This window comes from Oryctolagus cuniculus, chromosome 7 (assembly GCF_051225735.1).
Source record: "Oryctolagus cuniculus isolate XC-2025 breed Fujian yellow rabbit chromosome 7, ASM5122573v1, whole genome shotgun sequence".
Taxonomy (NCBI): Eukaryota; Metazoa; Chordata; class Mammalia; order Lagomorpha; family Leporidae; genus Oryctolagus; species Oryctolagus cuniculus.
The window spans coordinates 121,854,182-121,867,759 of NC_142873.1; the positions used below are offsets into that span (position 1 = coordinate 121,854,182).

General features: G+C 42.5%; 1 protein-coding gene across 50 annotated transcripts in view; it reads right to left on the reverse strand.

Moving 5' to 3' along the window:
- Nucleotides 1–13,578, reverse strand: part of OSBPL9 (oxysterol binding protein like 9) — a 188,901-nt gene that overhangs the window by 8,503 nt on the left and 166,820 nt on the right. For 49 of the 50 annotated variants that reach the window (XM_070078517.2, XM_008265262.5, XM_070078515.2 and 46 more), the window contains 3 exons: nucleotides 7,884–7,996; nucleotides 7,657–7,775; nucleotides 2,250–2,335 (listed from right to left, as the gene is read on the reverse strand). In XM_070078517.2, the coding sequence (XP_069934618.1) occupies nucleotides 2,250–2,335; nucleotides 7,657–7,775; nucleotides 7,884–7,996 (318 nt within the window). The remainder of the gene's footprint in view (nucleotides 1–2,249; nucleotides 2,336–7,656; nucleotides 7,776–7,883; nucleotides 7,997–13,578) is intronic. The other variant, XR_016211030.1, reaches the window with a different exon arrangement.

Below are 13,578 nucleotides of genomic sequence, written 5' to 3' on the forward strand. Positions count from 1 at the left end.
GCATGTTTGCCCATTCTGTTACTTTTAACCCATCAGTGTCTTGTCTTCACTTCACTTCACTTCTCCCTTTCAAACAGCACACACAGATGTATCTTGCTTTTTTATACAGCCTGACAAGTGCTGTTCTCTTAAGTGCTATGAGTATTACATATATTTACATGCAGTAACTGCTGATATAATTAGGTATAATTCTACCACCCTGATACTTGTTTCCTGCAGGTTCCCTTTCTTCCTTATTCCATTTATTTCTCCTTTCTTGGAATTAACCAATTCTAATATTTTTAGTATTCTATTCTATTTTATCTTATTTTTTTAAGCTATCCTTTTATATTACAAAGTGGTTCATCTAAGGGCCTCAAAGTTTAAATCCTCACATATAAAGGCTCCTTTTTTTTTTTTTTCTTTTTGACAGGCAGAGTGGACAGTGAGAGACAGAGAGAAAGGTCTTCCTTTTTCCATTGGTTCATCCCCCAAATGGCTGCTGCAGCCGGCGCACTGCACTGATCCAATGGCAGGAGCCAGGTGCTTCTCCTGGTCTCCCATGAGGGTACAGGGCCCAAGCACTTGGGCCATCCTCCACTGCACTCCCGGGCCACAGCAGAGAGCTGGCCTGGAAGAGGGGCAACCAGGACAGAATCCGGCGCCCCGACCGGGACTAGAACCCGGTGTGCCGGTGCCGCTAGGCGGAGGATTAGCCTAGTGAGCCTTGGCGCCGGCCAAAGGCTCCTCTTAACCCTCCAATTTGTACCTAATGAACAACTGGTACTTTCCATTTTCATTTACACATGTAACAGATAAATGTTTACATTTTATTAATTATCTATTAACTTAAACACACTGCCATATTTATTTGAATTTCTCCCTTTTGGGAACTGGTTCTCTTAAATCTTCAGTAAGAAGGAAATAGATATGTATCTATGTACATCAATGTCAGCAAATGTGCCCTCCCATTTTGAAAGTTCAATGATTGTTTTCTGGCTTTAGTAAACTACAGTCCAAGGCCAAGGAATGTAACCAAAGAAGATGGATTAGAACACCTCCCAATACAAAGAAAAATTTCTGGTTACCAGTGAAAAGCAATGTGAACTTGCCTCTTTGTAAGTCAACCCCACCTTTACATTATTTCTCTCCCATGTTCATATATCTAATACTGCAAGCTGTGTATTTAAAATTTATGAGCCATAGGGCCAATGCTGTAGCACAGTGGGTTAAAGTCCTGGCCTGTAGCACCGGCATCCTGTATGGGACCCGGTTCTAGTCCCAGTTGCTTCATTTCCAATCCAGCTCCCTGCTAATGCACATGGGAAAGCAGCAGAGGATAGCCCAAATCCTTGGGCCCCTGCACCCACGTAGGAGACCCAGAAGAAGATCCTAGCTTTAGACAGGCTAAGCTCTGGCCATTGTGGCCATTTAGGGGAGTGAACCAGTGATGGAACTTTCTCTCTGTCTGTCTCTACCTCTCTCTATAACTCTTTCAAATAATAAAATAAATCTTTAAAAAAATTTATGAGGTGCTGGCGCTGTGGCATAGCGGGTACAGCCACCACCAGCAAAGCTGGCATCCCATATGGGCACCGGTTCTAGTTCTAGCTGCTCCACTTCCGATCCAGCTCTCTACTATGACCTGGGAAAGCAGTGAAAGATGGCCCCAGTCCTTGGGAGACTTGGCTCCTGGCTTCGGATCGGTGCAACTCTGGCCATTGTGGACAATTGGGGAGTGAACCAGCAAATGGAAAACCTCTCTCTCTCTCTCTCTCTCTCTCTCTCTCTACTTCTCCTTCTCTCTCTGTGTAACACTGACTTTCAAATAAATAAATAAAATCTATTAAAAAAATTTATGAGTCAGTCCATAATGTGACACAAGGCTGTAAGCTCTTCAAGGACACACTGAGATCTTTGTCTAGCTCACAACAAAATGCTTGGCAAACAGGTACATTGGATAGGTTTGCTGAACTCAGTTAACTTAGCAGGATACAGTGTAAATAATGAACAGTGGTTATCAATGCCTGCATCAAATAAGCCCATTTCCTTCACTAGCTATTTATGAGCTCTGAAGAATTTTTAAAGTGTTAAATTTGGTTGCCTAACAGCTTCACCACCATATAACCTAAGAGAAGAGCTACGTATTCAGTGCCACTTTTTCACAGAAATGTTTGAAAGGGTAAGAAGAAATCCACCTATCCTGCAAAGGCAGAAAGCTACTGAGTAATAATTTCTTAAAAAATTGGAAACTTGTTGTGTTCAAATACCTCACAAATAGGTCCGGATGTGCAAAAAAGTCCGCATACATTTCTAAAAGAGATCTTCTTTCAAGAATGAATGTTGGAAGAACTACCTGAAAAACACACACATTTGACCCTTGAGGATTAAATTCTACAAGAAATAAACGTTGTGGAACTGCTCAAAAAAGTTCATTCCAACCATGGTACTACCACCCACCATGTACTGCCCGGGCATGCCTCTAGAAACTACTACTGCAAACTGTTCTGACTTAGAAATGCCCGTTAAAATTAACCTGCAGCAGATGAAAGACAGACAAGGGGCTGGGAATGTGCAAATGTTACTTGCTCTGTGCAAACTCCCTTTTCATACTGAGTATAACAAAAACAATAACTCAGTAGCAACCCTTGGATACCATCTATCTGCTGGAACACTACGTACATAATCTTATAAAATTAGACAACAGCTTGATATGAAGGAATTATTATCCCTATTTTACAGTGGAACATTTTCCTCAGCACTTCATTATTGTGAAATTCAAAATCTGGCCTGTGTGACTTCAGGGGGATCTGTGCGCTCTCCCTGCTGCTGCAGCCTCTACCACCAGTACACAGGTGTCACAGGACACTGTTTCATTTCAGAATTTGTATCTTCAAATAGAATGCAAGGGCCAACTTTTACTCACACTTGTACTCTAAGCTTAAGTTTCTAAATAAAGAACTAAGAGAAAAGAAATGAATAAAGACTAAGAATCAACAAATTCTTTCTCTCAGGGGCTGAGCCCACAAAGTTTTATGTTTAGGAGCTGGGAATGTGGCAGAGGAAAGTGAAGAAAGAAAGGAAATGATAATAATGGGGAACAAAATGAGAAACATGATTAACCATCAAAAAAAAAAAAGGGACTAATTTCATTGGGGAAATGGAATGGAACAAGAATTTTTGAAATGTCTACCTCATGGAGGTGGCACATCATAGCAAGCAAAAAAACTATCCTTCAAACTTAGTAATTACTGGGGCCGGTGCTGTGGCAAAGAGGGTAAAGCCGCCGCCTGCAGTGCTGGCACCCCATATGGGTACCGGTTCAAGACCTAGCTGCTCCACTTCCAATCCAGCTCTCTGCTATGGCTTTGGAGGGCAGTGGAAGATGGCCCAAGTCCTTGGGCCCCTGCACCTGTGTGGGAAGACCCGGAGGAAGCCCTGGCTCCTGGTTTCGGATCGGCCCAGCTCCGGCCGTTGCGGCCAATTGGGGAGTGAACCAGTGGATTGGAAGACCTCTCTCTCTCTCTCTCTCTCTCTCTGCCTTTCCTTCTCTCTCTGTGTAACTCTTTCAAATAAATAAATAAATCTAAAAAATAAAATAAAATAAACTTAGTAATTACTACATAGTCACCACATTTAAGATACAGGGTTAAAAGCCATGATGGAAGCAAAAGTAAGTATATCGGAATCATACTTACATAATTACAGTTTAGGTACAAGGTGACAAATATCATACAAGACATGTTCAGAGTGCCCTTGACGTTCAGCTGAGGGAAAAAATCATGCAATGTGAAGGGGACCAGAATGAGGGCAGAGCTGGCGAACAACTCACTGAGGTGGCATCACAGAAAAGCCTCACAGAAGAGTAAGGCTACAACAGACACAAGTGGGGACAACAGAACAAGACATGGAAATATAAAAAGAAATAAAAAAGGCAAAGACAAGAAATGGGGTGCAGCAGAGGTTAACCACGGAAGCAGCAGGCAGGTGCAGAGGAGTACAGAAGGGGGCTAGCAGCAGGGAGGGGAGCTAGGCTTTACTGCTCAGAACTGTTCAGACGCCAGCATTGATGTTTCAAGTACGTTTACATATGAGGGTGCTTCAAAGGATAAGTGGGAAATTCAATTAAAAGATTAAAAGACGTTTATTTTGATACAAAACTGAAATCCAGGCATAGTTTTTTTCATAATATACATCTTCCAAGAGCATCTGGAAGACCTCTTATCTGCATGGATTTAAAAATTTATACTAAAATTAGCGTTTTTTAAAATTTATTTTTATTTTTTGACAGGCAGAGTGGACAGTGAGAGAGAGAGAGAGAGAGAGAGAGAGAGAAAGGTCTTCCTTTGCCGTTGGTTCACCCTCCAATGGCTGCCGCGGCCGGCGCACTGCGCTGATCCGATGGCAGGAGCCAGGTGCTTCTCCTGGTCTCCCATGGGGTGCAGGGCCCAAGCACTTGGGCCATCCTCCACTGCACTCCCTGGCCACAGCAGAGAGCTGGCCTGGAAGAGGGGCAACCGGGACAGAATCCGGCGCCCCAACCGGGACTAGAACCCGGGGTGCCGGCGCCGCAAGGCGGAGGATTAGCCTAGTGAGCTGCGGCGCCAGCCCACTAAAATTAGCTTTTAATTACATTTTCCACTAACTTTTTGAAGTCTATAAGTTTCTACTCTAAATATGGTTGGATGGGCAGATAGACTTTATATACTGACTTAGTACAATTTCTTACTATTTAGGAAAACTTAGAAAAAGATTACTCCACTAGAAAAAGGGACAAAGAAATTGAAGAAATAATTCAGAAGATAAAAAAGAAACATAACATAAAAAAGAAGCCTGAATTCACTTATAATCAAAGAAAAAAATCTTTTCCTCCTACTTAAAAATTTGTTTGAGAACCCTCATTGCGTGGATCTTCAACACCTCCAGCATGCTGATGCACAGCATGTCAACCTGCTGGGACAATGATAAAAAGGAAGTTGGGCTTGGTCTCCTCCAGCCAAGGTTCAGGTGTTTGTTTTGCCATTTCATAGCTATGATGAGGCCCTGGACAATTAACTCTGCTTCTCTAAGTTCCTGTAAAAGGAAGATAATTAAATGCCAGGCTTATACCTTAGGATTGTTTTGAAGACTACATAAAGCAAATGGGTATGACTTTGTAGTAGCTCTACAAACTGAAAAGTATTTGGAAAATGAATGTGTTTTGCAAGTATTTTAAGGAAGAAGAGATTTTCTGGAATAGAGTAAGATACAAATTTAAGGCATTATTGAAATACTATTTTGGAAAGTGCAAAAGAAATCAAGATTTCAAAATTTGCTGGTGATCATGGACATTTGTTCATGTCTATAAAGATTATTAAGATGGCTAATTTTCAGTATATTAAGTAAAAAGTAATTATTATAATATCATTCATAATACTCATATAGTAAGATTTTGGTGACTACAGGTTCAAATATGGATAATGTGGCACAGAAAATTATGTGAGGCCAGAATTAAAACCTGATTGGGAGAGACACTTCTGATTGTCTACCTAGATGTCTAATCCACCCCTAGAGAATTCTGACTCCGCTCAGGTTCAGGCTATGTATCTGTTGCCATGACCCTCCCCGCTCAGTCTCAAGAAGCGAATATGGATTAATCTAAACCAGTCATTTAACTTCTCTTGCCAATGACTAGTTTAGGTATGGACACATGCTTGGCTCCAGCCAATGAGAGAAGAAAGGAAGTATAATGATCCACTTCTGAAAACAAATGTCCTTCCTGGCAAGGACAGGAAGACCAGCTGTTATGCAATCTAATAATTTATGAAGCAATTCTTGGGACAACCTTCTGCAAATACTCTCCTACCTAGTATATCCCTGATAAGTATGTTGGGCTCCACAAATTAATGTTATCTTTGTCCTTCTCTTTTCACTTAGATTAGGAATAAAAGATTTTTTTATAGGCACTTATTAGAAGGCATTATGGATTACTCTTTTTTCTTAATGGTCCTCTATTTCAAAACCAAAATGAAGTCCAATACTGACAAGGATTATAGTACTAGAGTTGATTTCCAAACCTGGGTAGAATAGTAATCCAATCAATATGAAAGCTACTACAGCCTAAATCCTTGAGACAAGGGCAACAGTGGAAAGATTATAGCTTTTTAAATCACAGGTCAGAGTAGAATCTCAGTTTTGCCACTTATTATGATTCAGTCAACTTACTTAACCCCTGCGAGTTCACTTGACAAGAACAGTGCTATGAGGACAACGAAGAGAAAGTATGAGGCTTCTAGAGTGACGAGGGCAGACAGCTTTCTAAATAAGCTCAGCACTCTATTCAATGCTCTGAGTTTCAATTCAAATTTAGGGGGCCGGCGCCATGGTGTAGCGGGTTAAGCTGCCGCCTGCAGCACCAGCATCCCATATGAGTATGAGTTCGAATCATAGCTGCTCCACTTCTGATCCAGTTCCCTGTTGATAGCCTAGGAAAGCAGCAGAGGGTGGCCCAAGTGCTTCGGCCCCTGAACCCACATGGGAGACCCAGAGGAGGCTCCTGGCTTTGGATCACATCAGCTCCAGTCCGTGTGGCCATTTGGGGAGTGAACCAGCATATGAAAGATCTCATTCTCTCTTTGTCTCTTTCTTGCTCTGTAACTCTGTCTTTCAAATAAATAAATCTTTTTTAAATTTTAAATTTAAATTTTTTAAAAATTCAAATGCAGTTATATTACTCATTATGAGTTATACAATTTTACACTGATGGCTCTTCCAATCCTTTTTTTTTTGTTAAAGATTTATTTATTTATTTGAAAAGCTGAGCTACTAGAGAAAGAGAGAGAGAGGTCTTCTATCTGCTGGTTCACTCCCTAAATGGCCACAACGGCCGGAGCTGGGCCAACCTGAAGCCAGGAGCCAGGAGCTTCTTCCAGGCCTCCCTCATCAGTTCAGGGGCCTAAGGGCTTAAGCCATCTTCTACTGCTTTCTCAGGCTGTAGCAGAGAGCTGGATCAGGCGCAGAGCAGCCGGGACTTGAACCAATGTCCACATGGGTTGCTGGTGAGACAGGCAGTAGCTCCACTCACTCCGCCACGGTACCGGCTCCCTCTTTCAATCCTTACAACCCTGTGTTCATGGATAATTTGTATTGTGAAAAATCTATGTGTGGATTTCAAAATTTTTCAGACCAAAACACTTATTTTTAATTCCATTTTTCCATGGACCTTTGAAGCCCCCTCATACGTCCATTTTGAATATAAAGAACTTGAAGATCACAGAGTAAGGGACTTGGCTCAGGGTCCCATTAGTTAGATGATAGCAGAGAGGTAGGTTGTAAACACAGCTCTTCTGACCCCAAGACCAAAGCTCTGTTCATTTTGATTCTGTGCTCACAATATTGTTTCAAGTTTTGCCCAAACTACTAACTAATCCATCTCCTAACTATTCTTCATGTGCCCCAAATACAATCCAAATGTTAATCCATACAACACATACAAACTACTCTTTTCGAAATTATTTTAGTTCCGTTTATTTAATTCCTTTATAAACAAACTTTAGCTTACTTGTCTACAAATATATTAAAAAACAGTAAGACATAAGTATAAAAGGAAGTTACGTCACCTTTTCTGCATTTGCAGGCACAATCACCACACACACACACACACACACACTTACATCAAATGCCAAATTAGATTCTTACCTTAGTTAGATCCATTCCGAGCCTAACCTGTGACAAGAGGTGCATGATAACACTCTTGTGCTCCTCCACTGACCCTGCCTCTCCGTCATCATCTCTATCGTCATGCGAATCAAAAAGGTCTAAAATAAAACACATCTTCTTAGGCTGGTATTTAATTGGGCCAATCTGTGCTGCTACCAGTATTATAAATGTTTCTTACAAAAAGAAAAATTCTCAAAGGTCATTACCTGCATCACTTGTTCCATTAGACATGGAGGAATTAAGTGATTCTGTGGTATCTGGACGCTTCATACTATTTCCTGAGCTGCTGTGTGTCAAGACAGAGGCAGATCCAGAAGAACTAAAAACAAAAACATGAACATTAATCACCATCTTCAGCTAAGGAATGCATTTAGGATCATAGACATCAATTTACAAAACTTCTTAAAACCAATAATACAAGTAGGTGACAGAAACGGACTAGAGTCTTACAGTCTGCTGGTTACTGACATATGTAAGTGCTTTCAACCAACTCCCTGTCACCCCCATTCCAAGACTAGAAATAAAAGTCTCTCATCTTAAACTGCCTGAATAGTGTTTAGCCAAGCCATGCTGAAACGCTAGCATAGATACTTTTAAAAATTTACTGACATTTTTACCTCTGCATACAAGTTTAAAATGAGTTCATTTTCTGATTTTGTTGCCTTGTATAAACACACCTATGAAAAAATTTTTCACAACAACTTCTAGAACAGTCTTACTAAGTGCTAGAGCATATCAGGTCTACAATTTTTGAGATCCTTTGATAAAAGCCCACATCAATAATAACACTATTCCCAGTTATTTAAAAAGTTTCCTTGAAAACTACAAAATGTATAAAATCCTATTGCTTTTTCATTTTAGTGATAGAGTTACAGACAGTGAGAAGGAGACAGACAGAAAGGTCTTCCATCCACTGGTTTGTTCCCCAAACGGCCACAATGGTTGGAGCCAGGAGCCAGGATCTTCTTCTGGGTGTCCCATGCAGATGCAGGGGCTGGCCCAAGTGCTCAGGCCATTGTCTACTGCTTTCCCAGGCCACAGCAGAGAGCTGGACTGGAAGAGGAGCAGCCAGGACTAGAACCAATGCACATATGGTATACTGGCCACCACAGGTCGCAGATTAACCTATGGCACTACAGCACCAGCTCCAAATCCTATTACTTTTTTTTTTTTTTTAAAGATTTTTATTTATTTATTTGAGAGGTAGAGCTACAGATAGTGAGAGGGAGAGACAGAGAGAAAGGTCTTCCTTCCGCTGGTTCACTCCTCAGATGGCCGCAATGTCCAAAGCTGCGCCGATCCAAAGCCAAGAGCCAGGAGCTTCTTCCTGGTCTCTCACATGGGTGCAGGGGCCTACTACTTTCCCAGGCCATAGCTGAGAGCTGGATTGGAAGAGGAGCAGCTGAGACTAGAACCGGTGCCCATATGGGATGCCGGCGCCGCAGGCAGAGGATTAACCTACCGTGCCACGGCGCCAGCACTCCTACTACTTTTTTTTTTTTTTTGACAGGCAGAGTGGACAGTGAGAGAGACAGAGAGAAAGGTCTTCCTTTGCTGTTGGTTCACCCTCCAATGGCTGCTGCGCTGCGGCCGGCGCACCGCACTGATCCGAAGGCAGGAGCCAGGTGCTTCTCCTGGTCTCCCATGGGGTGCAGGGCCCAAGCACTTGGGCCATCCCCCATTGCCTTCCCGGGCCACAGCAGAGAGCTGGACTGGAAGAGGGGCAACCGGGACAGAATCTGGAGCCCCAACTGGAACTAGAACCCGGGGTGCCGGTGCTGCAGGTGTAGGATTAGCCTATTGAGCCGTGGCGCCAGCCCCTATTACTTTTTAAAAAAGATTTATTTATATTTATTTGAAATGCAGAGTTGGGGGGCAGGGGACTTCTACCTGCTGATTCACTCTCCAAATGGCTGCGACAGCCAGGGCTGGGCCAGGCTGAAGACAGGAGCCAGAAGCTTCTTCCAGGTCTTCCACATAGATGCAGAGGCTCAAGCCCTTGGGCCATCCTCTGCTGCTTTCCCTGGAGCATTAGCAGGGAGCTGGGTCACAAGTGGAGCAGCTGGGCCTCAAACAGGTGCCCATATGTGATGTGGCAGATTAACCCACTATGCCATGAGGCTGGCCCCAAAATCATATTACTTTTACAAGCAAATTTATTATAACTGTTAACAGGGTCTAAAAAAAAGTTGCTCTATTATATTACTATATCTGTGATCATAACTTACTAAGGTAAAGATTTCTATAAAAATGAGAGGATAATCAGAAAGACAGAGCTTAATTATTCACTGTAAAACTACAAACCAAATTTCTCACATATAGTTATCTATGAGATGCAATCATCAGTCTTATTACAAAATTACAGGCATGAAACCTACTTTCAACATAGCTTGCCCTTGGTACTTACCTTCATTTGATGTTTTACAGCAAATTTGATTTTATAGAGCAGTTTTTGGTTCATAGCAAAAATGAGCAGAAAGGTGAGTCTCAGTTACTGCCTGTGCCATCTTCCCCATCAAACTGTGTACCCAGTGGTATGTTCGTTACAATCGACGAGCCTATACCAGCACATTGGTATCACCCGAAGTCCACAGTTCACATTAGGGTTCACTCTTGGTACTGTGAATTCTCTGGGCTTTGATGGACGTAGGACAACATATATATGCCACTGTAGACTCATACGCATAGTTTCATCACGCATAAAGTCCTCTGGCTTTGCTTGTGTTAGAATTCATTATGGGGGTCACCATTGTGGTATAGCGAGTAAAGCCACCACCTGCGGTGTTGGCACCCTATATGGGTGCCAGTTAAGAGTCCTGGCTGCTCCACTTCCTATCCATCTCTCTACTATGGCCTGGAATTGCAGTAGAAGATGGACTTGTGCCCGGAGCAGAGACCCAGAAGAAGCTCCTGGCTCCTGCCTTTGGATCAGCACAGCTCCAACCATTGCAGCCATTTGAGGGGGAACCAACGGATGGAAGACCTCTGTCTTTCTCTCTCCCTCTGCCTTTCTGTAACTCTGCCTTTCCAATAACTACATACATATTTTTTAAAAATTCATTATGTATTCTAATATAGACTAGTTTGCCCTGGTTACTTACCTTCTTTTGACCTATTTTTCAAAACCCTTAGGTAACTAAATATTGCTTCACTGATAATTTAGTAGTATACATTACAGTGCATTGTAATTAATGTCTATCTCACTAGTTTTAAGGGGACAAAATAGGAGCAAAAAAACTTATGTAAGAGAAATCAAATTATCAATAAAAGAACTACATGAAAATTATCTTCAAAATGTTTTGTGGCACTGTGACACATCATCAGTAGAGTCAATCTCTGAAATCATCTGACCTAAAACCCCAAATCTTAAAAAATGTAAATCTTTAGATGCAATTCCTCAGATCTTTTTATGCTATGCTTTTTCTCCTTACCCATGGTTAGAAACCATGGCTGGGGGTCGGCGCCGTGGCTCACTTGGTTAATCCTCCACCTGCAGCACTGGCATCCCATATGGGTACCAGTTCTAGTCCCGGTTGCTCCTCTTCCAGTCCAGCTCTCTGCTGTGGCCCAGGAAGGCAGTGGAGGATGGCCCAAGTGCTTGGGCCCCTGCACTTGAATGGGAGACCAGGAGGAAGCACCTGGCTCCTGTCTTTGGATCAGTACAGCACCGACCATAGCGGCCATTTGGGGAGTGAACCAACAGAAGGAAGACCTTTTCCTCTGTTTCTCTCTTTGTCTGTAACTCTGTCAAAGAAATTAAAAAAAAAGAAAGAAAGAAAGAAACCAACCAACCAACCATGGCTGGGCAGAGTGAAACAATGTTCAAAAAGTCAGGAGGCGGTGTGACACAGTAGGTTAAGCTGCCTCCTGCAATGGTAGCATTCCATATGAACTCCAGTTTGAGTTCCAGCTGTTCCACTTCTGATTCAGATTCTTGCTAATGTACCTGGGAAAGCAGTGGAAGGATGGGCCCCTGTACCCATGTGGGAGACCCAGATGGAGCTCCAGGCTCCTGGCTTCATCCAGGACCAGCCCTGGCTGACATGGCCATTTTGGGGGTGAACTAGCCATTCCATAATTTACCCCATTCAGGACAAAGGATTTAAAAAATATAGTTGGCCGGCACTGCGGCTCACTAGGCTAATCCTCCGCCTGCGGCGCCGGCACACCAGGTTCTAGTCCCGGTTGGGGCGCCGGATTCTGTCCCAGTTGCCCCTCTTCCAGGCCAGCTCTCTGCTGTGGCCAGGGAGTGCAGTGGAGAATGGCCCAAGTCCTTGGGCACTGCACCCCATGGGAGACCAGGAGAAGCACCTGGCTCCTGCCTTCGGATCAGTGCGGTGCACCGGCCACAGCACACCGGCCGCAGCGGCCAATGGAGGGTGAACCAACGGCAAAGGAAGACCTTTCTCTCTGTCTCTCTCTCTCACTGTCCACTCTGCCTGTCAAAAAATAAAATAAATAAATAAATAACTAAAAATAAAAAATACAGTTAAAGACAGTAACAACATATATGCCTACAGGGAAATTTTCAATTTTCACTTGGCTAACTTACCTAGAATTTAAGCATAAAGTTAATAAAGTACAATAAAAAATGTAAAGCTCTGAACTTACAGTAACAATTTATTACACATCTAATATATGCCCACACTGTGAGAGGTTACCTTGGCAAGGTACAGACCTTCCCAGCCCCTGGTTTAAAGCAACAGCTACTACATGGAGTAAGAGATTATTTCTATTTAAATAAGTATTGATCCTTCAAAATTCAACCTTTTACTTTGCAATTTTCTCTTAAATGTTTGCTTTCTTTGAATTCTATCAGGAAAATTTTTCTGCTTTCCCAGACACATTAGCAGGGAGCTGGATGGGAAGTGGAACAGCTGGGACTCAAATTGGCACCCATACGGGATGCTGGCACAGCAGGCAGCAGCTTAACCCACTATGCCACAGCGCAAGCCCTCATATATTATTTAAATATTCATAATAATCCCTTTAATAATCATAATAATAATAGCTCAAACTATTATGATCCTCATTTTACAAATAAGGAAACTGAGCACTACATAGGTTAAATAATTTGACCAGGATCACACAATTTTGAAGCAAAATAGTTTTAGAATCCACTCTTCCTGAGATTTCAGAATCCAAAGTCTTAACCATAACAGCCTGTGTTTCATTATAGCTGAAAATACTGTGATTAGCTAATGAGGAAATAAATGCCAGTTACCCTCTTCTGTACAATGGTACACACTTGACTTTCTTATGATGGTATAAATCAGGTCAAATACTTCCTAACAATGGAAAAAATACCTATTATCAAGATCTGTCAAAATCTACCTGCAGCTCATTACAATGTATGAACTTTCTCTCATTCCCAATGCTATAACCTTAGCTCAGGTCATCTACCTTTTTCAGTTTACTACCAGGTTTTGGTGTCTGGTCTCCCTACCTATAATCCAGCCCCTAATGCATTCAATTGTATTCAATTTAGGCAGGTCTATTTTTCTAAAAATACAGCCCTGATCAGCAACTGCCCATTACTCACGAGACAATTCACTCAGTTTACAGCAACCTGAATGGATTAAGACATTTTTTAAAAAAAATTTTATTTACTTATTTATTTAGTTGTGAAACAGAGTTACAGAGAGAGAGAGAAGTAGAGAAAGGTCTTCCATCTGCTAGTTCACTCCCCAGATGGCTACAACAGTTGAAGCTGGGTCAATCTGAAGCCAGGAACCAGGAGCTTCTTCAGGCTCTCCCATGCGGGTGCAGGGGCCCAAGCACTTGGGCCATCTTTCACTACTTTCCCAGGCCATAAGCAGAGAGCTAGATTGGAGGAGGAGCAGCCAGGACACAAACCAGTGCCCATATGGGACGCCGGTGCTGCAGGTGGAGGCTTAGCTT